Here is a 21,626-nt window from a genome sequence, read left to right as displayed (position 1 = left end):
GACATTTGATGAAATTTATTGCTTAGAGAATTCATTAGAAAAAAAAAAAATCAATAAACTGAATAAAATCCCATTTGATTTATATGCAAAGCCAGCTGAAATTTACAACTGCCCCCGCTAAGCCTCACAGCTTGATTTATGCCTTAATTGGGAACCCTGGCTGCAATATAAAAGGAAATGCTATTTCACAAGACAGTTAACCTTGAGACTGGACATAAAAGACATTTGTCATCCATAGCCTCTGCCTACATGAGGTAGTTAGAGAGAAGTCACTGACTCAAGTAAACTTTTAGCACCACGACTTTGACATTGTTTCCGTTTTCAACCTTTTTTACTAAGCCAAATCTCACTTTTTAATTAATCACACCCCAATTGATTAAAGTACTGAATGGATTTTCAAAAACACGGTCTACAGTTGCTGCCCTGAATCGATGGCAAATCCCAGCTTCACTAGCCTGCGGCAGAGTAAACACGTTAGTCAAGGGGAACCAATGACGGATTGCTCAAGGCAGATGGCGATCTATAATTTATCATTGTTGTGTGTGCTTGGGTGTGTTTGTGTGTGATAGACAACGGAGACAAACAGAAAGAGATAAAGAGAGACAGAAACACGGAGATGTTGAGAGAGTAGAGATTTCATTTTTATGTTTGAGCTCTTTCAAGGCATGTTGCTGCTTCAAAGTGAGAGTCAACTGGGAACTGGAGTGACATGATACAGACCAGTTCTGGAATGTGTGCATCTGAATCATAGATCACAGATCTATGATATGCTGTATGCCCTGTGGAGGTGGCACAATTCTCTGAATCCGTGATTCAGTTTAACGGATTCCGTGGAAACGTGAGCTCCTTGCGCAGTGCACAAATCAGCATTCAGAGTATGGAGTCTTGACTCTATGAAAGCTATTATGAAATGGTGGGCATTCTGTAACTATTAACCGTCAATGACAGACACCCATTTTGTTGACGACGAACGAATGACAGGAAACTTCGAGCAATACCGGAAATTGGTTTTCAATGTAATGTAATCATCAATAACCAGGTCAGCATCAATGGACCGTCTCAGTCCGTCAATGACGGACGGCCATTTTGCTGATGAACTGATCGAGCCACTCTTTTTCTCCTGCACTAAACAAGTAAACACACTTACCAGGTATGCTAACTGCCTCGCACGCCATTCTCCAAGCCTTCTCTCTTCTGGCTCTATCCCAATACTGATAGCCGAGAGCCGTGTCGTAAAGCTCGGGTGACTACAGACCAACCGCGATGATAATGTTTTCCTCCTGTTGTAAATTCCGCTTTACTGCAATGTTTAGCTTAGTACTCAGTTCATTTATATTACACGTTGTTAGCTAAGGTGTCCTTCAGTACGCCATTTTACATTCAGGCAGGTTATTGAACAGTTAAGGGGTCCTAAGGGGACATACCAAGTCCGTCCGACGTAAGGTGAAGCGGAAAACAGTGGTGACAAAATGTAATTTAGTAAGACGGAAGCTTGGTTAAAATAACATTGACGGATTGACAATTATACGTTGGTTCAGGTTGAAATATTGACGACGATTGAAGGGTGTCTCAACTGTTGACGATTGCCGAATGATGGACGTTCAAAATTCATTGACATCCTACCACTGATATTTTCCATAAAATGTGCTTATATTCAAAATAAGACTTGTGTTAGAAAAGGTACGATTCCGGTGCATAATTTTTGATACAACAACAAACTCCAAACTCTGGTTGCTAAAAGGTGAACTGCCAGGCTTCTCATTCTGTGCTAAGCTTTTTCCAGGTTCATATTGTGCCCCCCAAAGGGGCAGAGCTTGAGCCTCGTTTTTCCCTCCCCCAGACGGCTTATGGCTGAAGGAATTGCCCTTTTTGGCCTCAATAAAGTAGTCTGAATAAATTCTTACAATATCTATACAATGTGACATTTTTATGAGTAAGAGTGACTTGATGCCAAACCTTACATTGAGTTGTGTATATAAAGTATGAATGATGTGATATAAACATATTCTACCTCATACATTTATTGACAATCCTGATTCCATTCATATGTCATTCCAAAATGTGTTTCACTTCAACACATTTGGTCTTTAAATGTAGTGTTTTCTTATTCTATATTATGCAACATACATGCACACAACAACCTAGATTTGTTTTCACTAAATGTGTTAAAGTAAAATCCAAGACAACATAAGTTAACAAGTATATAATACATATTTGAACCTGTGTTAAAAGAAAAGCCTCTCCCCAAATGCCCCTTGCTTGTGTTATTTGCTGCCATCAGCGAGATAAACAAAGAAAGGTCAAAGGTGGACGAGCCCTCAAGACCCTTATCAGTCACCCAGCTGCCAAACGGCAAAGGGCAAAGGGTGCTCAGAGTCATTACCAAGCTTCCTGAATGTGTGCTTGGTTTCATGTTTTTTTTTTCTTTTTTTTATTTGGTTCTTTTTTAAACACGGAATCTCTTACATGTCCCGCTCAACCGCACATCCACGCAACAAATAGCAATAGCATCCCATTTTTGTTTGGGGATGTGACAGACTCTTTGGGTCACTGTCTCTAAATAATTAAATAAAACCATGGTGCCAAAGGGTGAAAAAAAAACAAGGTGAAAAAAAAAAACACGGAAAATGCATTAAATAGTAAGTAGTTTGGGGCAGAGGGGGAAGAACAAAAAATTATGCTGCCAGATGAAAAATTAAAAGCAGAGTAACAAAAGCCAAAAAAAAAAAGGCATCTAAGTCCATCGCCAATATTTTTGAAGAGTGGCTTGTCATTGGACTTTACAAATTTCATGGTCTGCCTCCTTGAAAATTCAATTCAATAAATAATTGAGATGCAAAGCGCAAATACAAAGTGGCAGTTGCAGTCCTATTCTCCACACATAGTGATAGTCAGTAAAACATGCAACATTTGCAATGCAGAATATTTCTTTGGTTCAATAAATAACAAAACCTTGAATTTAAGGCAAAAAACACCTGAATCACTTTTATTGTATGTATTGTTTATATATGTGTATTGTCCCCACGATCCCCCATTGCACCTGTCTTGTACAGTACTGCCAAATTGTGACCTATGTAATATGATTAGCCATTATTAGACCTATACAATAATATTGGGTATACTGGTTTTTTAAAATGAATGAATTATTGGTTCACCTTTAAGCCCCTAAGGAGGTGGGGTGAGGGACACTATTGATCTGTACTGTATGTCGCGTAATGAAATTGGATTTGTAAAGGGCACTTTTAGTGACCCTTTCGGCCATAAGGGAAACTCAACAATGTAAGCAATTCATTTGAAAATCTGTCTTTTTTTTCCAATAAAATGCAATTATTGCACATGACTCACCATTCTGTACATGCTGTGTAGCTTTAACACTCTCAGGGGTCTTTCAAAAAGACTTGAGTTTGAAATGGTGGTGGACCAAATGTGTTTGTTTTTTTTTCCTTCTAATTTGCAGCAGCCTACTTAAGCAACAAAACAGTTGGCCCAAATCAACTCTGGGTGGTTTGTTGATACATAATTCATGTGGTTGACATATTTCAACAGTTTATACATAAATTAGATGGAATTTATTGATATGGATAAATATTACCCACCCCAAGTTACAAGCTTTTCCAATAAAGTTGATGATGGAAAAGCCACAAATTCTAAACACTAATATTTTGTTGACAGAGCTTTATCGATGCGCTTCTCATTCTGTATTTTTTTTTTCCCAATAAAAGCCTTTTTTTTTTTTTTTTTTTTTTTTTTTTTTTTTTTTTTAGGGAAGCAGATTATAAATATTTTGGATTGAAAATCTCACATGTGCACACAATTACAGGTTAGCAGTCTCACAGTGACCACTAAACACATTTTCTCCGTGGCGATAAATGCAAATTTCTGAATCTGATTCGGAATGTAACCCATCATTATAATTCTGCTTCATTTGTTTTGTTTTTTTGCAATTGCTGTGTGATTGCGTATGTGCATGTTTGCTGATGGCAGCGGAGTGAGTAATTAGCTTTGTTAGAGTGACGAACAGCACTTACGACAGTCCTGCTCATCTGAGTCATCCTCGCAGTCGTTGTCTCCGTCACAGACCCACGAACGTCGTATACATTTGCCGTTGTCGCAGTGGAAGTCCAGTGGGGAGCAGGTGGGAAGCACTGCAAATAAACAAGGCCAAACAAGTTTGTCAGGGTGAACACATGAAAGATAAACAGGCGGAAATGAGAGGAAATGAGGGTGCGCAGATTGCTGGAAGGTCTTGTGTTGGTGTTTTGGGGGGGTCGCAGGCAAGAACTATCTACTATCCCCTGCTCATGCCCCCAGCAATGTTGCCTTTTCATGCCAAACTTATTTTTCTTTAATTTACTTATACGTAAGTAACAAGCAGACAAAGATATTTAAAAAAATATATATACAGGAAAAAAAATGTTGGTCATTTGCGTATGGTCACGTCACATTCTATCAATTCTGTGCAATTCTGTACTCACATCTGATGAAGCCAAGTGAAGTGATTGTTTTCAAACTTTCTAACATTTGGCAATGAACTTCATTCTCTCTCCACTCTGAGAAACATGTCTTCAAACCACAGATGCGCAATGCTTCATGAAATAAAAGGCCCGGTTGGTTCAGCTGGTGTTTGAGAAAAATGTAACCAGAAAATACACAACCAAAGCTCTCTGTTGTTATAAAACAAAGCTCATGTTGTTTTCTAACTGTAGAAAAAATGCCTCAAATGTTCCCCACAGTTTCCACTCATAAAGGCAATGAAATAGAAGTGGTCCATTTGTCGGAATAATGAGCAGTTGAAGCTAAAACTAGATTTTTATTTTTGAAACAAACTCTGTTTTACTTTTAATGTATAGAAGTGTCTTATTGTCAACAAAATGTATCTCTGTTGGATTATGGAGTAATTGTATACATGAATGCTGCTGTAGAATGTCTTTGATATTGTTTATTTCACTTCTTTGAGGTTCATTAATGATGGTAAGATGTCATCTCACCGCTGTGAGTTATAATCTCAAGTTGGGGTTTGAATTGCCTTGTACCTGGCGATTCAACCCATATCACGCTTCATAAGTCATGATCCGATACCAATTAATCCCGATACAAATCTGTAAATCCATTATTGCATTTTTTTACTCAAATTTACAAAATACTAATCAGTAAACTTGTACATGTACACTGTAATATTTGTATGGAAATGTATTTATTTATCTAAAACTTAAGGCTTTTAACTGCAAGCCACTGCATTTTACAAAATGGTTGCAATCTGTTTCATGTTTGAGCATCATTGAAATAAAATATTAAGGCTTAATATATATTAATATAACATTCTTTCATGCTTAAAGTGTGAACCCTAACTCAAAGTAAGGCCTTTTGTTGAATATTTCCCTCAAAAATGGAATGAATGATGTTTAAACATTGATACAGCCGCATATTGAATCAATACGAGAATTGTGCACTGTAATATCGTGATATATCGCCAAATCTATTTTTTTTTAACACCCCTACTCTCAAGTAGGGCGCGACCCATTAATCAGCCGCCCGATCGCGGCCTTTCAAACATTGGCTAAAATCATCAAACAAATGGCCGACATTAGCCAAAATCAAAATAAAGCAAATCCTTATGTGTACAAGCAATGCTTATGTTAAGGAATGCAAGTTATACAAATAGTAAAAATTCGTGTAAATCTGAAATCCATTAAAATGCTTTGGGGGGGAAAAATGCAATGTGCCACAAAAGAAAAATAAATCAATAAAATTAAATATGAAAAACTGGTTACATAGTTACTGTTTTTATTTGCCTGATGTGAGCCAGGTCCACCCTTTGTTCCAAAATGTGGAGAGCCACAATGCCGACCAAGCTCAACTCAGCGCATTCTTGCTTAACTTCATATCCGTAATAAGTGCAGCCACTCACTGTCTAATGACTGGCTCTTTGTCATGCGCAGACAGAGCTAATTTAATTACGGCCAAGAGATGGATGAAAGTGGGAGGAGGGGAGCTCGTCTTGCCACCGGGCTGGCTTGTCAATACCAGATATTAAATATTGACTGGGCTTTGCAGACTTTATGAAAAATGCATGACGTCACACAGCGAGTTAACCACCATGGCAGACAGGCAGACAACTTAGGGATTGGGGAGTGAATTAAGTGTGTGTGTTGGGGCGTGGCGCTGGTCTCCTGGGTAAAGGAAAGCCCCACTGACCCACATACCCTTGCTTGGATATTACATTATTCAAGACAAAGACAAAGACAGCGAGACATAATCGTACAGAAATTGCTTCTACATTCTCTTCACGTCTGATGAATTCGGTTTCACAATAATTCGGCGACCGGAGTGATCATCTGGCTCATTTATTATGTAGATGGGCAACAGTAGTGCACTTTTATTTGCCATCGGAGAACAGTATATGTGTTCTAGATAATATCTGACATGCATTAATTGCAAAAATTAGCCTTCAAATGATGGAAAGACAAGTGGTTGATCTGACACGAACAGAGACACATCTCCACATTAACTGCTGGTTAAATTATTTGAAACAATTGAAAAATTGTCATGTCATGAAATAAGGAATGTAATTTAATTTCTTTGCCATTTCTCGTCCGTGAATTTGGCTGTGATCAGCAGAACAATGTCGAGCAAAAACAACTACCGGTACATAAAATCAGTCAATTGTACATCACGGTTGAACGTGCGCAGCTTTCAAATGTTGGACAAACCGCTAAATTACTGTGCTTTGGTTTGCTTTTCTCAGATGACGCACAGACATTCATAGAAAATATTACTAATTTTGTAAGACAAAATTGAGCAACAGCAAAGTTAACATGCAAATACATTGACACATATCCTAGGCTAAATAAAAATTGCACATTCAGACAGAATCTCTCTGGCTCTCTTTAACTCATGAACTGTACAGAAATGCATATAGGCACTCCATGTTATTTACTTTTTTCCCCTCAATATGAGGAGGATCCGCAGGGGCACCCTCGAATGTTTGATGAGCTCTCTTCTTTGATCCCGCTTATCAGACAGATTATGCTTAACTCAGATTTGCTACCAATGCATTCCTTCCTCTGAGACCAACAAACACACAAACACGCACGCGCACACGCACACGCACTCATAAAACCCTCATAACATTTAATGTTTCCCTCATGTGGTGCTTTGACGCATTCCAGGAATCAACTGACTGTATTCTAACCTTTTGCCCCATTTCTCTTTACGCTTTCTTTAGATGACTGTCTACCTGCCATATGAATGTGAAACCACTACAGGCAACTGACAAAAGAAATAAAAGATCATTTTGTTAGACCCACACAGAACTCTTCTACATCTGGGGTGTGAAACTAGGGAATTTCTGGGGTTCAAATTGCAACCATATTGATTGGGATATCCTTCATCTTGCTGCAAGATAATGACCCAAAACGCACTGCCAAAACAACAAACAAAATCATCAGGGGCAAGAAGTGGATGCTTTAAGACCGGCCAAATCCATCTCTACACTTAAAGGTGACCTTCCATCATAATCCAATTTTTTTTTCCATTCTTTTATGAATAACATAGTATGTCCAAATGAGTCTGTGACCTGTTTTAAGCTTGACATATGTGTGGCTTGTGGATTGGATGCAAAAGCCGATTGGAGGCAAAAAGAGTAAAATGATAAAAGGGGACTTTTAAAACCTGAACATGACTTTTAACTGCAAAAGAGGAGACAGAGAGGACGTCAAACCAAACATTTGCTTTACAATATGTCCTATGGGTTAGTTAGTTAGTTAGTTAGCATTCTGGAAGCAATGTTAATGCAATGACAATTAGCATTGTAGTAAACATTGTATTTGTGGAATATGAGTTAAGCAGCATTTTCATCCATCTCGGGGGCGGCCATTTTGCTACTTGCTGTCGATTGAATATGACATCACAACTGCTCAGAGTTCTCTGAAGCCGAGTTGTGATTGGTTGCTGGTTGTTACCGGAGCTCTGAGCAACTGTGATGTCATTTTCAGTTGACAGCAAGTGGCAAAATGGCTGCCCCCTGAGATGAATAAAATGGGGGAATTTACTGATTAATTCATATGCCACACAAATATAATATTATGTAATCAAAATGCTGTGTTTAGACAAGCGCACATCATATTATTGTACTGTAAAGAAAATTTGGGGTTGACTTCCCCTCTAAAGTACTTTCCAAAACTGATTTTAAAGCGTGGAAAAGCCTCATAAAAAGAAGAGAATGCAACAAACAAACAAAAAAAAATGGTAATAAATGCTGAAATGTTAATATCTCAAATATTCTAAAAGAAATTGGCTTCATTGTTCCAAATGTAACTGTAAAATCCAGCCATTTTTCAACACTTTTGGCCTCAGAATGTGACAACACTGGCTAGAGACAACGTCGACTATTTGTCTCTACAGGGGTGTCATCCATCTACTGTATCTCTCTATGTCATCTTGCCAACAGTGGATTTTTGCGTGACTTTTATCCCTGTTATTTAAGGAGGAAGTTTGATGTAAGACGGTTATTTGATCATGTTACCAAAGATTACCTTTCTCACAAATGTATTTTTTTTTAAATAGTAACAATTACTATTTTTATTTTATTTTTTTATGTTGGTGTTGTGAGGGTGATATTTAGATCAATCATAGTTTTGTTCACTGTTACGTGAACTATTGCTCTCTAAAAGAAGGCTTCTAGAGTGAGGCTTCTGCCACAAGTAAAATAAAATGCTAACTGCATTTTTTCGTACATATGCGTGTGTGCACGCGCGCGTGCCGCAACTAAATGTGTGTGCATCCTTAAGTGGCCTTGAGCAGTAAGTTAATGACCCGCTCTTTCCTGTAGAGCAGCGGAATCAAGTGCCTCTAATGGGACCAATATATCTGTCATAATGCTGCTTATCACCGGGGCTCAGCAGATGAAGGGATGAACATCTTTACAAAGAGAAGGCTGTCTAAAAAAACCAGATGTGCACCCCGGAGAAGGATAGAGGCGCACAACTAAGGAGGATCTTCAGTCAAAGGTTTTCTTTTTGTGTCCAACATATGTCATTTCCTTTCCAGATTACTGTCATCTCCCATGGAAACATTTCATCACAGTGGAATTATGTTATTCCACACACAGATGGAGAAGCACATCCAACATTGTAACAAATATAATTTAAGTGATCTTCATAAGAATTGTTGATTGGCATTTTGGAAGGAAGCGACTGACAGAACTTAATTCTGTGGAATGAAAAATATTTGATTAAAAAAAAAAGAAAAAAAAAAGTTTAAAAACATGTTCAAAACATTTTGACACAACTTTTGTTGTTAACCTTAACAAAGCTTTGAACATGGAGCGAAGCAATATTTGTTGTTCAATTCCGGGAAAAGAGCTTGTCAAAATTAGACAGAAGATCTGTAAAAGGGTACAAAAAAAAAACCCAAACTACATAAATAGTTACGTTTATTTTACTTTGACTTTCTTTGGTGGGGTGCGTGGGCATCGTGTGTGTGCAGCCATTTTTTCAAAAAACAGAGAGCTCAGTTGAAATGGAAAAAATTACACAGAGGTCACTTAGGGCTGTTGCACCGCAACTGAAAATGTTCCTATGGGAACGATTGCTGCTTGACAGAGAGGCCTGAAAATGCCTCTCTCCTTTTGTCGATGTGATCTCTTGTGCTTGGGCTTATTTGACACAGAGGGCTTATCTGATTCGAGACAACTCTAGTCAGCAGCCAGAAAAACTTTGACACTGGCAGGGCAGAGTAGAACTACCGGCTGAGGTTTTTTTTTTCTTCTCCTTGGCAGAGTATCCAGCCGCGGCCTGCGTGATGGTTTTCATTGGACATCCTCCACCTTTGTGCTAGCCAACCACAAATCGTTCATAAATGAATGAAGACATATATGTTTAAAAACTCTCAGACTGATTTCATCTATATTTATTAGCATTGGCATAACTATTGTTGAAAAAAAAAAAATAAGACAATATAGAGCCGGTCCCCTTTGCAAGCTACAGCAGCACTATTGTGATTTTAGAACTATCTGCAACATTCTGAGACTGTCTGTCTCTCTTGGCATGAACTCAAAAGGCACAATGTGAATTTATGCTGCAGTATAAGGAATGTGATGTTCAAATTGCAGTACAGCAATATTCAAATGAAAGAGCTGAAGAAAAATGCAAGGCTCAAGTTGCCAGCAGCTCATATTTAAGGAAAGTCAGCTTGCTTCGTCTCTACACAGAAGTGGAGAGACCTCAATCAACATTTTGCCGACGAGTTTATGGTCTCATAAATGCTAGTTAATAGTCTAGGTCAATACAATGCAACATTGTTTTTATATTTGCTACATTTTAAAGCCAATAGAGTGCACTTTAGGACGGGGCTACTTTGTGGCAGGGAAGTTTCTACTTCAAAGAAGTTGAATTAGGACAGGGGTGCTTCTAAACAGCTTCACTGCTGCTCAAGAGAAGATATAAACAATCATGAGACAAAACACAAGGCAAGCAGTTTACCTGCATCAAATTATTTGTATGATTAAAATTACTTGAATTTGTGTATCCATAGAATCAAATGAGACAGCCTCCTTTAATTTTGGATACAGCTGTCAACATGTCATTACACTGTGCAAACATCCAAATGATCGGACTGTTGGATGAATATAAAGATTTGAAAATGTATCATTCATATCTTTGGAGTGTGAAAGTGCAAGATACACAAACCCTAAAACTGTAGCTGAAGCCTGAATATGACCTACATTTGTTTGCTGGTGCTCCAACATCAGAAACGCCAGGCCTTGCTCTTCGAGAGCAAAAATCCAAAGCTGTCAAACTTAGTGCTGATCCTGGATCATGGCAGGAGTACAAAAAAAAAAAAACAAAAAAAAAAAAAAAAAAAAAAAAAAAAAAGTCTCTTGTACGATGCCAAGAGTAAAACCATCTTCTCCACCCGGATCATGTTTACTGTAAAAGATGGCTGTGTCACAATTCCCTCTGGTAGTTTTGGATACAGTATAACCATTGGAAGATAAATTAAGCTATCAAATTGTTTCCATATGACCAAACTTGATTCTCATGTGTCAATATTTAAGATATGGATGGCATGCTCCATCTATAATTGTTACAAAAGACAAAATTAACTGATGTAATTTACAGATCAACTTTTCAATTAAAACTCAGACCCCCAAAAATGTTCACCTAAACCAGGGAGGGTTTCCCTCCTCCAACACACCTGATTCAAATGATCAGAGTCATGATCAGGCTTCTGCGGAGGTTGCTGATGAGCTGATCATCAAACTAGATTTGGGCAGCTGTGACGTGGCTGGTAGAGCAGAATGGCCTAATGGTTGCCGGTTCGAATACCAGCTTTGACTGTGTCTTGCAAGACACTCAACCTTAATTTGCTCCCATCGGGCCTGGCAGCATCTTGCATGGCGGCAACCATCCATTGGTGCACGATTGTGTGCATAAATGGGTGAATGTGAGGCTTTGGAAAGCACTTTTGGCAGCATATGGTGCAAATAATACGCTATTTAAGAGCATTTATCATTCAGACAAATTGCATAGTTTTAAAATTGTCCTAGAAAATTGGGGAAACCAATCTGAAATCCCTTCAAACTTTCTTGTAAAAGATCAACTGTAGAGACTATTTTTAAAACAATGTCTTTTATTCTACCTATCCCTTTCTGTGCCCCTATCTGCTTCTAAACATGTCTTTTCTGTGCCAGCTTCATTTAGTGAAGAGGCTGTAAATACTGAAGGAGGAAGTGGAGGACAGAAAAGGGTTTGAGGAAAACAGAGGCATGTAGAGGACGAAGGAGAAGGAGGGGGGAGGAGGATTATGCTAATGTTTCCAAAGCTTCGATCAAAGCTGGAGACAGAAAGACGTAAAAAGAAAAATACAAGGCATGAGAAGATGGACTCGAAGGCAAACATGCTGAGCCAAGCAAGAAAAATTCCACCTTGCGAGGAAGAAATGAGAAAGTATTGGATTAAAATAAGGTGAGAAGCATGATAAGGGGATGGCGGACAGGATGCTGAGATGAGCTGATGGAGGTCTGGAGTGAGAAATTGACATGACAGAGAAGGTGGGAATGGGGTCCTAATCTTCTCCATTCCTGCTTTGGGGCGAGTTGTGCTCCTGCTGTCCCACTTGCTTTCTGATTGGCTACAACTGCTCAGTGGTGGGTTAAAAGTGCTTGGGTGTCTTTTTTTTTTTTTTTTTTTTTTAAACCACTGGGTTTCAGGAGAACCACTTTGAGTTTTGGACATTTGCAGATACTTATAAAGAGTAAATCTGGATATTATACTGAAACTGAACAAAAACAAACAAGGATTTTGTTTTTGCTCCCATTTTGAGGAGTTGAACACAAAGATATAAAACTTTTTCTACATACACCAAAAGTAATTTACTGCAAATATTAGTAAAATTAAAAAAATAATAATAATTAAAAAAAAATAAAAAATAAAAATCTGTCTAAATCTGTTAGTGAGCATTTCTCAAAACAAGTATCATTTTATATTTTTGGTCAGTATATTTTAAACTCCTAACTAAAAAAAAATAAATCTTTAAATCTCTTCTGCCATTCCCTCCATCATTTATTTGCTTAAGTTTAAACAGTAAGATCAGAGGGCTTGAAGATGTTTGTCATGGAATGAGACAGAAATCGCAAATATTAAAAGGTACAACAAAAAACAGTTTTGAAAAGATGCGAGTGCATGTATTTTTTTTGTACACTTCACAAAACAAAAAAACAAAAAAACAATCACACACGAGTCATCGTCATAAGTGGTACGCAAACTCAACATTAGCCAGGAATTAAGTAGACTTCCCAAAAACTAGTTACCTTTTTTTTTTTTTTTTGTCAGCAATAATCATTGATCAGTGGTCCTCCGTGAATTAATGTTGCAAGTCAAACCTGACAGACCAGTGTGCGCTAAAAGAACACAATAAACTAAACACAGCCTCCACCAACCCTCTTCATAAAACAGTTCCAGGCTGGGGATTTTACTTGAGCAGTGATTTAAAACGCCAGCATAACAGAATGCTGGATCAGTACATTTGCACACACTTGGGTGGTATATCGCTGCAGTTCATAAGCTCCGCACAAGCAAGGCTGCATCGCAGTGGACTCATGTTTATAGCAATGCTTCCCAATTATGTGTAAGAGGTTACACACTGAATTTTACATCCATCTTCGTTTGCTTTAATCTCACCCTAGCTCTATCTGAAAGCATTTACACTTGAACATGCTCAACTACTTTCAACTCAGCAGGAATCCAACCACAGTCCTGCTAACATCAGGGTAATGTAACCAAAATAAATTTGAATGATGTGCAGGGAGGTGCTGGCAGCAGGGAAGAAATTGTAAAATTGCTGCAGATATATAAATCTTTAACAGTTATTCAGTCACATATTCTGTTTTGAACATCCTGAATCAGTGTGGGTTGTTATATTTTATGACCTTGAACTTTGAAAGGAGTTCATGAAAGATAATTCAGATAAGAGATGGTAGACAGATGCATTAATCAACCCCAGTTAGTTTGCTTGTGCCCATTACAATTTTGAGGGTATTTCAAGAGTTCACAGGGACATAACCGAGATGATCCATTATCCTCTAACAACACACTTTGAGGCACACTGAAATACAGCCATGAATAACATTCAAGTTCTAAAAACTGTAGGCTCTATTTCAGTGACCTGAGCAAGTCTGGCACGAGGCACAGTTTAAATTTACGCAGGGGCAGGCTAGACTTTGCTTTGGTATCTTTGCAGATGTATGCATCTTAGCGCAGTTGTAAAACGGTTTAAAAAGTTGGCCAGGAAGATCGCAGACATCCCAACTTGATGGCTAATCTGTTCTCCCTTTTATTCATTTCAACTTGCTTTCTCAGATAGCATAGCCTTTCACAAAATACAACCCAAAGATTAATGTCTTTAAAAAACAAAAAAAACAACTCTAGATATCACCTCCTGAAGGTTTATGAATGTGTTGGCTGCAAGTGCAATAACATACATTATTGATCACTAATGGAACGGCGATTCATGTCAGAAGCTCTGAAACACAGCAATAAGTGTTATTTTGGCCACATGCCACCAGACTGTTAAATAAAAAAGAAGATTTACTAAACCAAATGAAAGATCTGTGTTTAGTGTTCTATGAAGTGTTAATGGTTTGTCCTTGAGATGTGGTATGTCTTATTTTACATGCGGCAACTTCTACATTCATCCATTATCCTTTGTAAATTTCATTTGCGGAATTGAGTGTCTGATTAAAAGTTACGTGATGAGCTGATTTAGTTACATTTTCTACAAAAAAATAGAGATAGACATGTTTTGTTCATTTCCATAGTCAATGCACTTTACAGCACACTGAATCGATATCTTAAGGCCTTTTCACACTGCACTTAGCTTTTTTTTTCTTTTTTTTTTTTTTTTTGCTTTTTTAACCTTTTAAATCAGTGAGCAGGGATGACGGTGCCTTGTACTTAAACAGTTTTTTCATAACATTTAAATATGAGGCCAAATGATTACTATTAATTAAAATGGGAAGGCTCATTTGATTCACAAGACATGTTTCCTTTCCACTGGGTGACTGTCAGATGCCGCCATACTGTATATAAGGTGACGAAAGAGAACTGCCAGCTGCAAAGCCCATTTTGTACTCACCTTGAAACTCCATCAACTATATTAGTGTTCCCTGAGTGTCATTTGCTCGCTCTTTTACTTCAGCGGACTCACATGCCTCTAAAAAGGAAATTTAATGTTCTTCAAAGTCCCTCATCAACTCTCCTTTTTCGCCTTTGGAGTCTCAGTACAGCGATGAAACTTTATCTGGAGGAACAAGAGCATAAACCCTCACTTGCACACAGAGGCACATCTGCACTAGACAATTTCCATGTGATTCCCACATTGTAATTAGATCCAAAGTTTACAAGGGGGAGCTTCACAGACGTCTCATTTCTCCAAATTCCTCCAGTGTGATGCCGAACAATAGCTGCTTTCTCTAAAAAAAGAATTGATTAATTGACATAAATGTGCAAATTCAAAAGAAAGCCACATAATTGCACTGTTCAAAATATGCTGAGCGGATTTGTCTCTGTGTTTATCAGTGTGTGTGCATGTGTGTGTGTCTATTCGTGTCATTTTGGGTCAACATTCCCACGGTCATACATGCCTGTTGTGCCTACTGAGTTGTGTAAACTGCTGGGATGGGGGGGGGGGGGGGGGGAATTAAAAACAAAAAAAACAAAAAAACAAAAACCACATTTTTCTTCTGCTTTATGTCCCAATGCAATGTACATTCTCAGTTGAGATTTTCTTCAGATGTGATAATTTGCTAGGAGTGTGCTTAAAAAAAAATATATATATATATATATATATATATATATATATATATATATATATATATATATATATATATATATATATATATATATATATATATATATATATATATATATAAAAGAAAAAAGAAAAATCGATACGGCAATATATCATTTGAAATTTTCTTCCACATAAATATCCACACTACAGAGTTCTTACCCGATCAGTGTCCATTCAGATGTGATAATGTACTAGGAATGTGCTAAAAAAAATAATAATAAAATAAAAAAACTTATAATAATAATAATAATTTTTACAGCAGCTTGAGTACAGGAACCAAAAACACAATACTATCAAATAAGTAAATAAGTAAGAGTAACGCCATGTCAAAAGCCTCAACAACAGAACGACAGGACAATGTGAGTAGAATTATTGGAATCAACATGACTTACAGCTACTTTAATCGTTTACCATCGAGTGTTCGTAGTAGTACATACAATTAAAAGTCTGGCCACTCAAATTAAATGGGGGTGGGCTTTGGCTGAGGGCAAATTAATTGGGCAGAGTACCGATCAAACTGTACTAATGGATTAGAAAGGTCCACCTACGTGCTCTGATATCTGTCAACTGCTTCCAAGCGTCTCCTTCAATAAGCATCACACAACAGATCAATACGCCACAATCAGACATTTAACTGGCTACTGATCAATAACGCTTAGCATCCTATCTCCCAGGTTCTTACGAGTTTGATGTGGCAGACGATTGATGGAAATAGAGTATCATCACACCCAGAGAACCCAACAACATGACTCTGAAAAGATTTCCGAAGTGGTAACTCTGAGGGTAGCTTCTTTTTCACAGTTGGCATTTCACATTTGAGCACAAAATTTAGAAGTGGAGAAGACATCCTGTTCCTGACAAGTGACAATAGTGACGTGTTCTTCAGAACCATCAGTGTCTCAAAGCCTACGCTAATGTCCAACACTTTCTGGTACAGAATGTCACTCAAGCAAGGTCACATGCAAAGCAAAGTGCCTCTGCCTGCTTCTGCACAAGAAATACAAGCCTGCCTGGATCAGCGAACCGTTCAGTGTTTCCCTTGGTGATGATGGGATCCATATGGGTCCAATTATACTTTTCCTTTTTATTATTTTCTTCTTATTTATGCAGGAAATGGCTGCCCGAGCACATGCGTACCTTTTTGGCATTATTCTGAAGTCCAGTCGTTACATAAATTAGCGCCACGCAGGGATGAATTAAATTGTAAAAGTTGAACGTCTGCTCGAATAGGTTAACGTTATTACTCAAAAGGTGAACTATAAAACTGTAGCCCGCATTTCCATCAAGTAGTATGCTTTCGTAACGGTAAGCATTTAGGCACTTTCGATGTTTAAAATATCTAACAAAAAAATTGTTACGATAGAGCACTGTGGACTATATTGAATAGAAAACAAAATTGTCAGTTCCGTGTTGATAGTGGAATGTAACAATAGATTGGAAAGAAAGCACAAACCAAACTTGGTGTTTATGGATAATGTCAGTGTTTCACTTCAATGGCCAGTTACACAGTGTACTGTCCCACTGGTATGATGTCATTTTATTTATGTTGTGGAACTAGCTATTAGAATGCCAACCACATATTGTGTGGTGGAAACACAAACCACATTGGGTTTTATAGTTGTAAACCAAAATCTATCATTCAACACGCTAATGTTAACAGTAACAAACATCATTTGGCAATTTGAAGTTTCAACTGCTGTTTGTAGGTTTCTTGCTTATAAAATAAAAAAATCCTTCTCCCAATCACAAAGTTTGATTTGAGACTTAAGTAGTGTTGTGGCATTTTCAGTAGTTAAGCAAGATCAATAAAACAATTTGTCTCTTGGGTTTCTTTATATTTGAAGCTTCAAAAATACACAAGTCTTACAGAGTAATCTACAAGAAGTGAAATGTGAGTGCACAGTAAAATATCATGGGAAGATTCTTTATGCAGCCTGGTTAGGAGAAAGGGAGGGTCAGCTCGACAGGAAAGCAAGCAGCCTGTGACGAGCAGGCTTATCAGTCAAGGTCACTTCGTTATTGCTTCATGTACAAGAAGTGAGAGGCACATTGTTAAAAATGAAGATGTCCACAATAAAGTATAAACATGTCATGATGAGACGTGCTAAATAATTATTTTTCATAAGATGAGCTGAGTGGGTTTTTAGCTGATACACATTTTTCAGATTTATATTCCCTAAAACATTTTTTGTTTTTGATTTGGCAACTGCGCATCAATACAACAATATAGATTTCACAGAGAAATTACTATATTATAGAGTTGACAGTTGACTGCCCATTGAAACGCATTGCAGAATTAATTAATTTAATTTTTTTTATACAGATCCAAAACACAAAAACAGGGGGAAGTAGGGGTTTAAAATAATAATAATTAAAAAAATAAATCGCCCAAATATTGAAATATATTTGTAATAGTTAGTGGAAAAAACCCGAGCATGGCCGAATCCGCAGGTGTCAAACCACGTGTATGCGGGGGTTGACCGTAATGACATTTACAATTTAGCAAAGCATTTTTTTTTCCCACCTCAAATTATCTTATTCTGAACACCACTCATTAGCCTGGTATAAAAGGAGCCTTGTATTTCCATTAGAATTGAGTTAGCAGCCCAAATAGAAAGAAAATGCTCCATGTAAACAACTCAATCAGAATAGACAGACCGAAACCGAATGTAATTTCAGGGGTGGAATATTATTTTCGCCAAACCCATCAGAAGTCATTTTCCGTCATGCAGACAGTGAATCAGAATGTTGTTCGGCTACACTCTGTTGGTGCATGCTGTCTTGACGTAAATGTGCAGGGATGGTGCCATTTACCCACTTGAATATAAGGTGTCTTCCAACACATTGAGTACAGGTCAAGGAATTAATATTGAGCATGGCATGAATTATTTCTGGGTGTTTGTCAAACAGAATGTTGAGCGAAACATGGGAAGAATGGTAAAGGAACAAAAATAGAAATAAAATAAGAGATCAAAACAGCCGTGTAAACTCACTGCATCCATCCTCATCACTGTGGTCCCCACAGTCGTTGTCGCCGTCGCACTGCCACTGAGCCGGTATGCAGGTGCACTCGCCAAAGGCACTGACCGCACACGTGAAGTGGTTCCTCCCACAGGAACACTCAGCACTGCCCTCAACTCCTACACACACACAGAAAAAAAGGACATCAATATCCATAGAGAAAACAACGACTCGGCATCTATTGTGTAGGATATAGCCTAGCGTGTAGAAGTCAAACCACAAAGCAAAAAAATAAATAAATAAAAAATTTCATCAAAACCCACTTCATACATTACATATACCCACCTCTGTTATTTAGTTTTTCTTTAGCACCTCAAAAAATACCCTTGCATTATTAACAAAAAGTTAGCATATTTAATTTTTTCATAATCTCATCAACTAAAAAATTGATTTATTGGTGAATTGTGATTAAGAATTTGGGCAATTCAAAGTCCTTATATACTGCATTTGAATACTTTATTGATTTAAATCTCAGACAGGAGTTTTAAAACGCGTTATGTATTGAAAATATATTGAATGATTAATACAGTTTAAAAAAAAAAAAAAAAAAAAAACACCGATCAACATAATGCGCATGGCTATGATTTCCCCATGTGATGGAACATCCATGTGTGACACTGCTTCAGGTAGTTTGTGTCCTCATAAAGATCTAATCCCTCATATGCCTGCCAGTTTGAACAAGCACTGTCATGTCAACTCAGATTCCCCTTAAGATAACATCTTTCTAAAGTTGATTTATTCACTTTTCCCATTTCAGTTCAAAGAAAATACACTACAGTTCACACTGCAGATGTATTCTGTGGGGAAAAATATTTCGGACAAATTACAAGTTTACAAGAAAACATTTTTGGGGGGTGGACATGAATACTGACTGTATGTAGTGTTAAAAAAATAAATCACCACTTACTTAAAAGGTTAGGAACGATACAATTGAACGATTCAAGTTATTTTTGGTTATGTTTTAGATCAATTTAACAAACATGATGGTACCCGAGCTGAATATACTGCATAAAATGAGCTACAATACTATGTAAGCTAGAAAAGCATCCTGTATATAGTATTAGTATGCAACCTTCATTATGTTTTAAGGAATACGTCATCGCCAATAATACTATAATACACATGTAATTTGGGAAAGGAATAAATAAAGCTCTTGTTTACTAAAAGCACATTAATGACCACCTTGTTTGATTTTGTTCTGCAACAAACTCAGTGGAATACTTGAGAGTTCATAGATGGTTTTGGATGGGGTGATCGTGTGTGTGTGCATGCGTGTTCGTGTGGTTTCTGGCCCCTTCACAAAGGCATCAGTCAACCCAGGAGGGCCTGGCAGAGAGAGCTCAGTAACCTTCAGATCCCTCCCACTGCACTAAATTAATGGCCTCTTTCTTTTTTAGTCCCCCATTCTTTCTTCTCATTCCTTTCTTTTCACCATCCCTTCATCACACTTCCCCTAAAGCTGTCCCTCTTATTTTCAACTCTTCCCCACCTCCTCTCTCCCTGACCCTTATTTCCAGACCCCTCTGTCTGCTAGCATGATTTCCAGTTTTCGTGTTCATCATTTGTCAACGTTGAGTAGTTTGCAGTTCTTTGGCACTCAGCATCTAGTGTTTACCCCTTCTGAAAGGTCATAATCACACACATTTTATATCTAAACTGCAAAATACATAGAATCCCGAGTCATCGTTTACGTGGATGGCAAGCACTTTACGTTTTACTTTTTTTTTAAAGTAAATATCTCATAGCTGCCAAGGGAAAAAAAAAATGCTTACTGGTTTATTCTATTTGAAACTAACAGTTATTGTGACTCATTCAATAAACACAGATATGTGATCAGTTCAAAATTAAACATATAAAAGATATTTTTATGAATTCAAACCAACAGATTATTAGTTTAAGAACCACTTTTGGAACGGGGATCAAAATCAGCATGCAGCTGCCAGCCAAGGCAGCGTGGCGCTTTGAAGACGACCAGCATGACTAACCTCCGATGCATCCCACAGATAGCAAATCACATGCCGGCCTGTTTTCAAGAGACACTGAGTGAGCTATCAGTGTGTGTGAATAGTTGTTCATTCGCCATTCAGTCAACAATATAAAGTTGTGAACGTGCAGCAGCGTCTGTGTTTCTTTAATGGACTGATATACTATCAATTATGCGTTTCGTTGTGTCTGATTCGATCGAGTTTAACACTATCTTTTGAAAATGTTGAAAAGTATGCATTTTGTAAGGGTATTTAAGTTTTTTCGCTGTCAGTTCAGAACATGGTAAGACCTAAATTGACAATGTTTTCTTCAATTGATATCGAAACTAAGAGCATTTATCTACAGGATACTGATTAAAGCAGCTAAAAACTTTCAGGTAAGGTGACTGGGACTACGTACCTGTTTGACTTTTGCTATGTCAAGTGTCAGATGTCAGAATGTATTCAAAATCAAAAGCTTCACTTTTAACACTTAGAAATTCCTGAATGTTGGAAGAATTACAAAGAGTTGTGCCGGCCAAATATTACAATTACAGCACTAACTGAAGACAAGACAGCAATGTCATCCTGCCAATTAAGTAAATAAAAAACAAAGGAACTGTTTAGAGAAGTTTTTCTCAGAACATGTTTGCCCTTCTTCACCTCCTAATTAACCACCCACCTTGATTATCTGCCTCGGAGCTTATGAATTGTAGGACAGTCGGCATACACAGGCTTGTTTGTGCTTGATTCCTGCAAATACCGCCTCATCACTTCACAAGCTAGACAAGTGGAAGAACATACGAAACAAAGGCTTCTTCTGTCTATCCACTAAGAAATGTTGCTAGCTGAATTGTTGAACTTAGTCGTCAGGCAACGGTATGGTAAGCATCGGCTAAACTCGCCCTTCACCTGCTGCTGTGCCTTGTTTTAACAGTAAACGGTCAGAGACGAAAAAGAAAACAAAGGCCACCAAGGATCCACCACTGCTTCAGCCACAAACAGTCTTAACAGGCCTGCTGTGGAACAGCACAGGTGGTCCTACATCTCAAGTAAACACAAATGATACCGCAAACTCACCCGAACACCACACCTCTACGGACGCACATACAGTTACTCTGTCTCAAAATCTAGCTCTACATAAGCCCAGTGAGCCAAAGGTGGCTGCAGCATGCAAGTCTTCGAGCTAAAATAATTTGCAGTTCTTATAATTGACGTATGAGGAATGGAGGAAAGAATACCGGGGCCAAAACACACAATAGTAACCCGGCTAGGGTGCAGGTGGCCACA

General features: G+C 37.9%; 1 protein-coding gene across 3 annotated transcripts in view; it reads right to left on the bottom strand.

The window, feature by feature from the left end:
- Positions 1-21,626, bottom strand: part of lrp4 (low density lipoprotein receptor-related protein 4) — a 90,791-nt gene that overhangs the window by 31,703 nt on the left and 37,462 nt on the right. For all 3 annotated transcript variants that reach the window (XM_077519404.1, XM_077519405.1, XM_077519406.1), the window contains exons 2-3: positions 18,345-18,491; positions 4,029-4,145 (exon numbers count right to left, since the gene is read on the bottom strand). In XM_077519404.1, the coding sequence (XP_077375530.1) occupies positions 4,029-4,145; positions 18,345-18,491 (264 nt within the window). The remainder of the gene's footprint in view (positions 1-4,028; positions 4,146-18,344; positions 18,492-21,626) is intronic.

Source organism: Festucalex cinctus, chromosome 4 (assembly GCF_051991245.1).
Source record: "Festucalex cinctus isolate MCC-2025b chromosome 4, RoL_Fcin_1.0, whole genome shotgun sequence".
Lineage (NCBI taxonomy): Eukaryota > Metazoa > Chordata > Actinopteri > Syngnathiformes > Syngnathidae > Festucalex > Festucalex cinctus.
The sequence above is the reverse complement of the archived record's forward strand: the minus strand, read 5'-3'. Positions and strand labels throughout refer to the sequence as shown.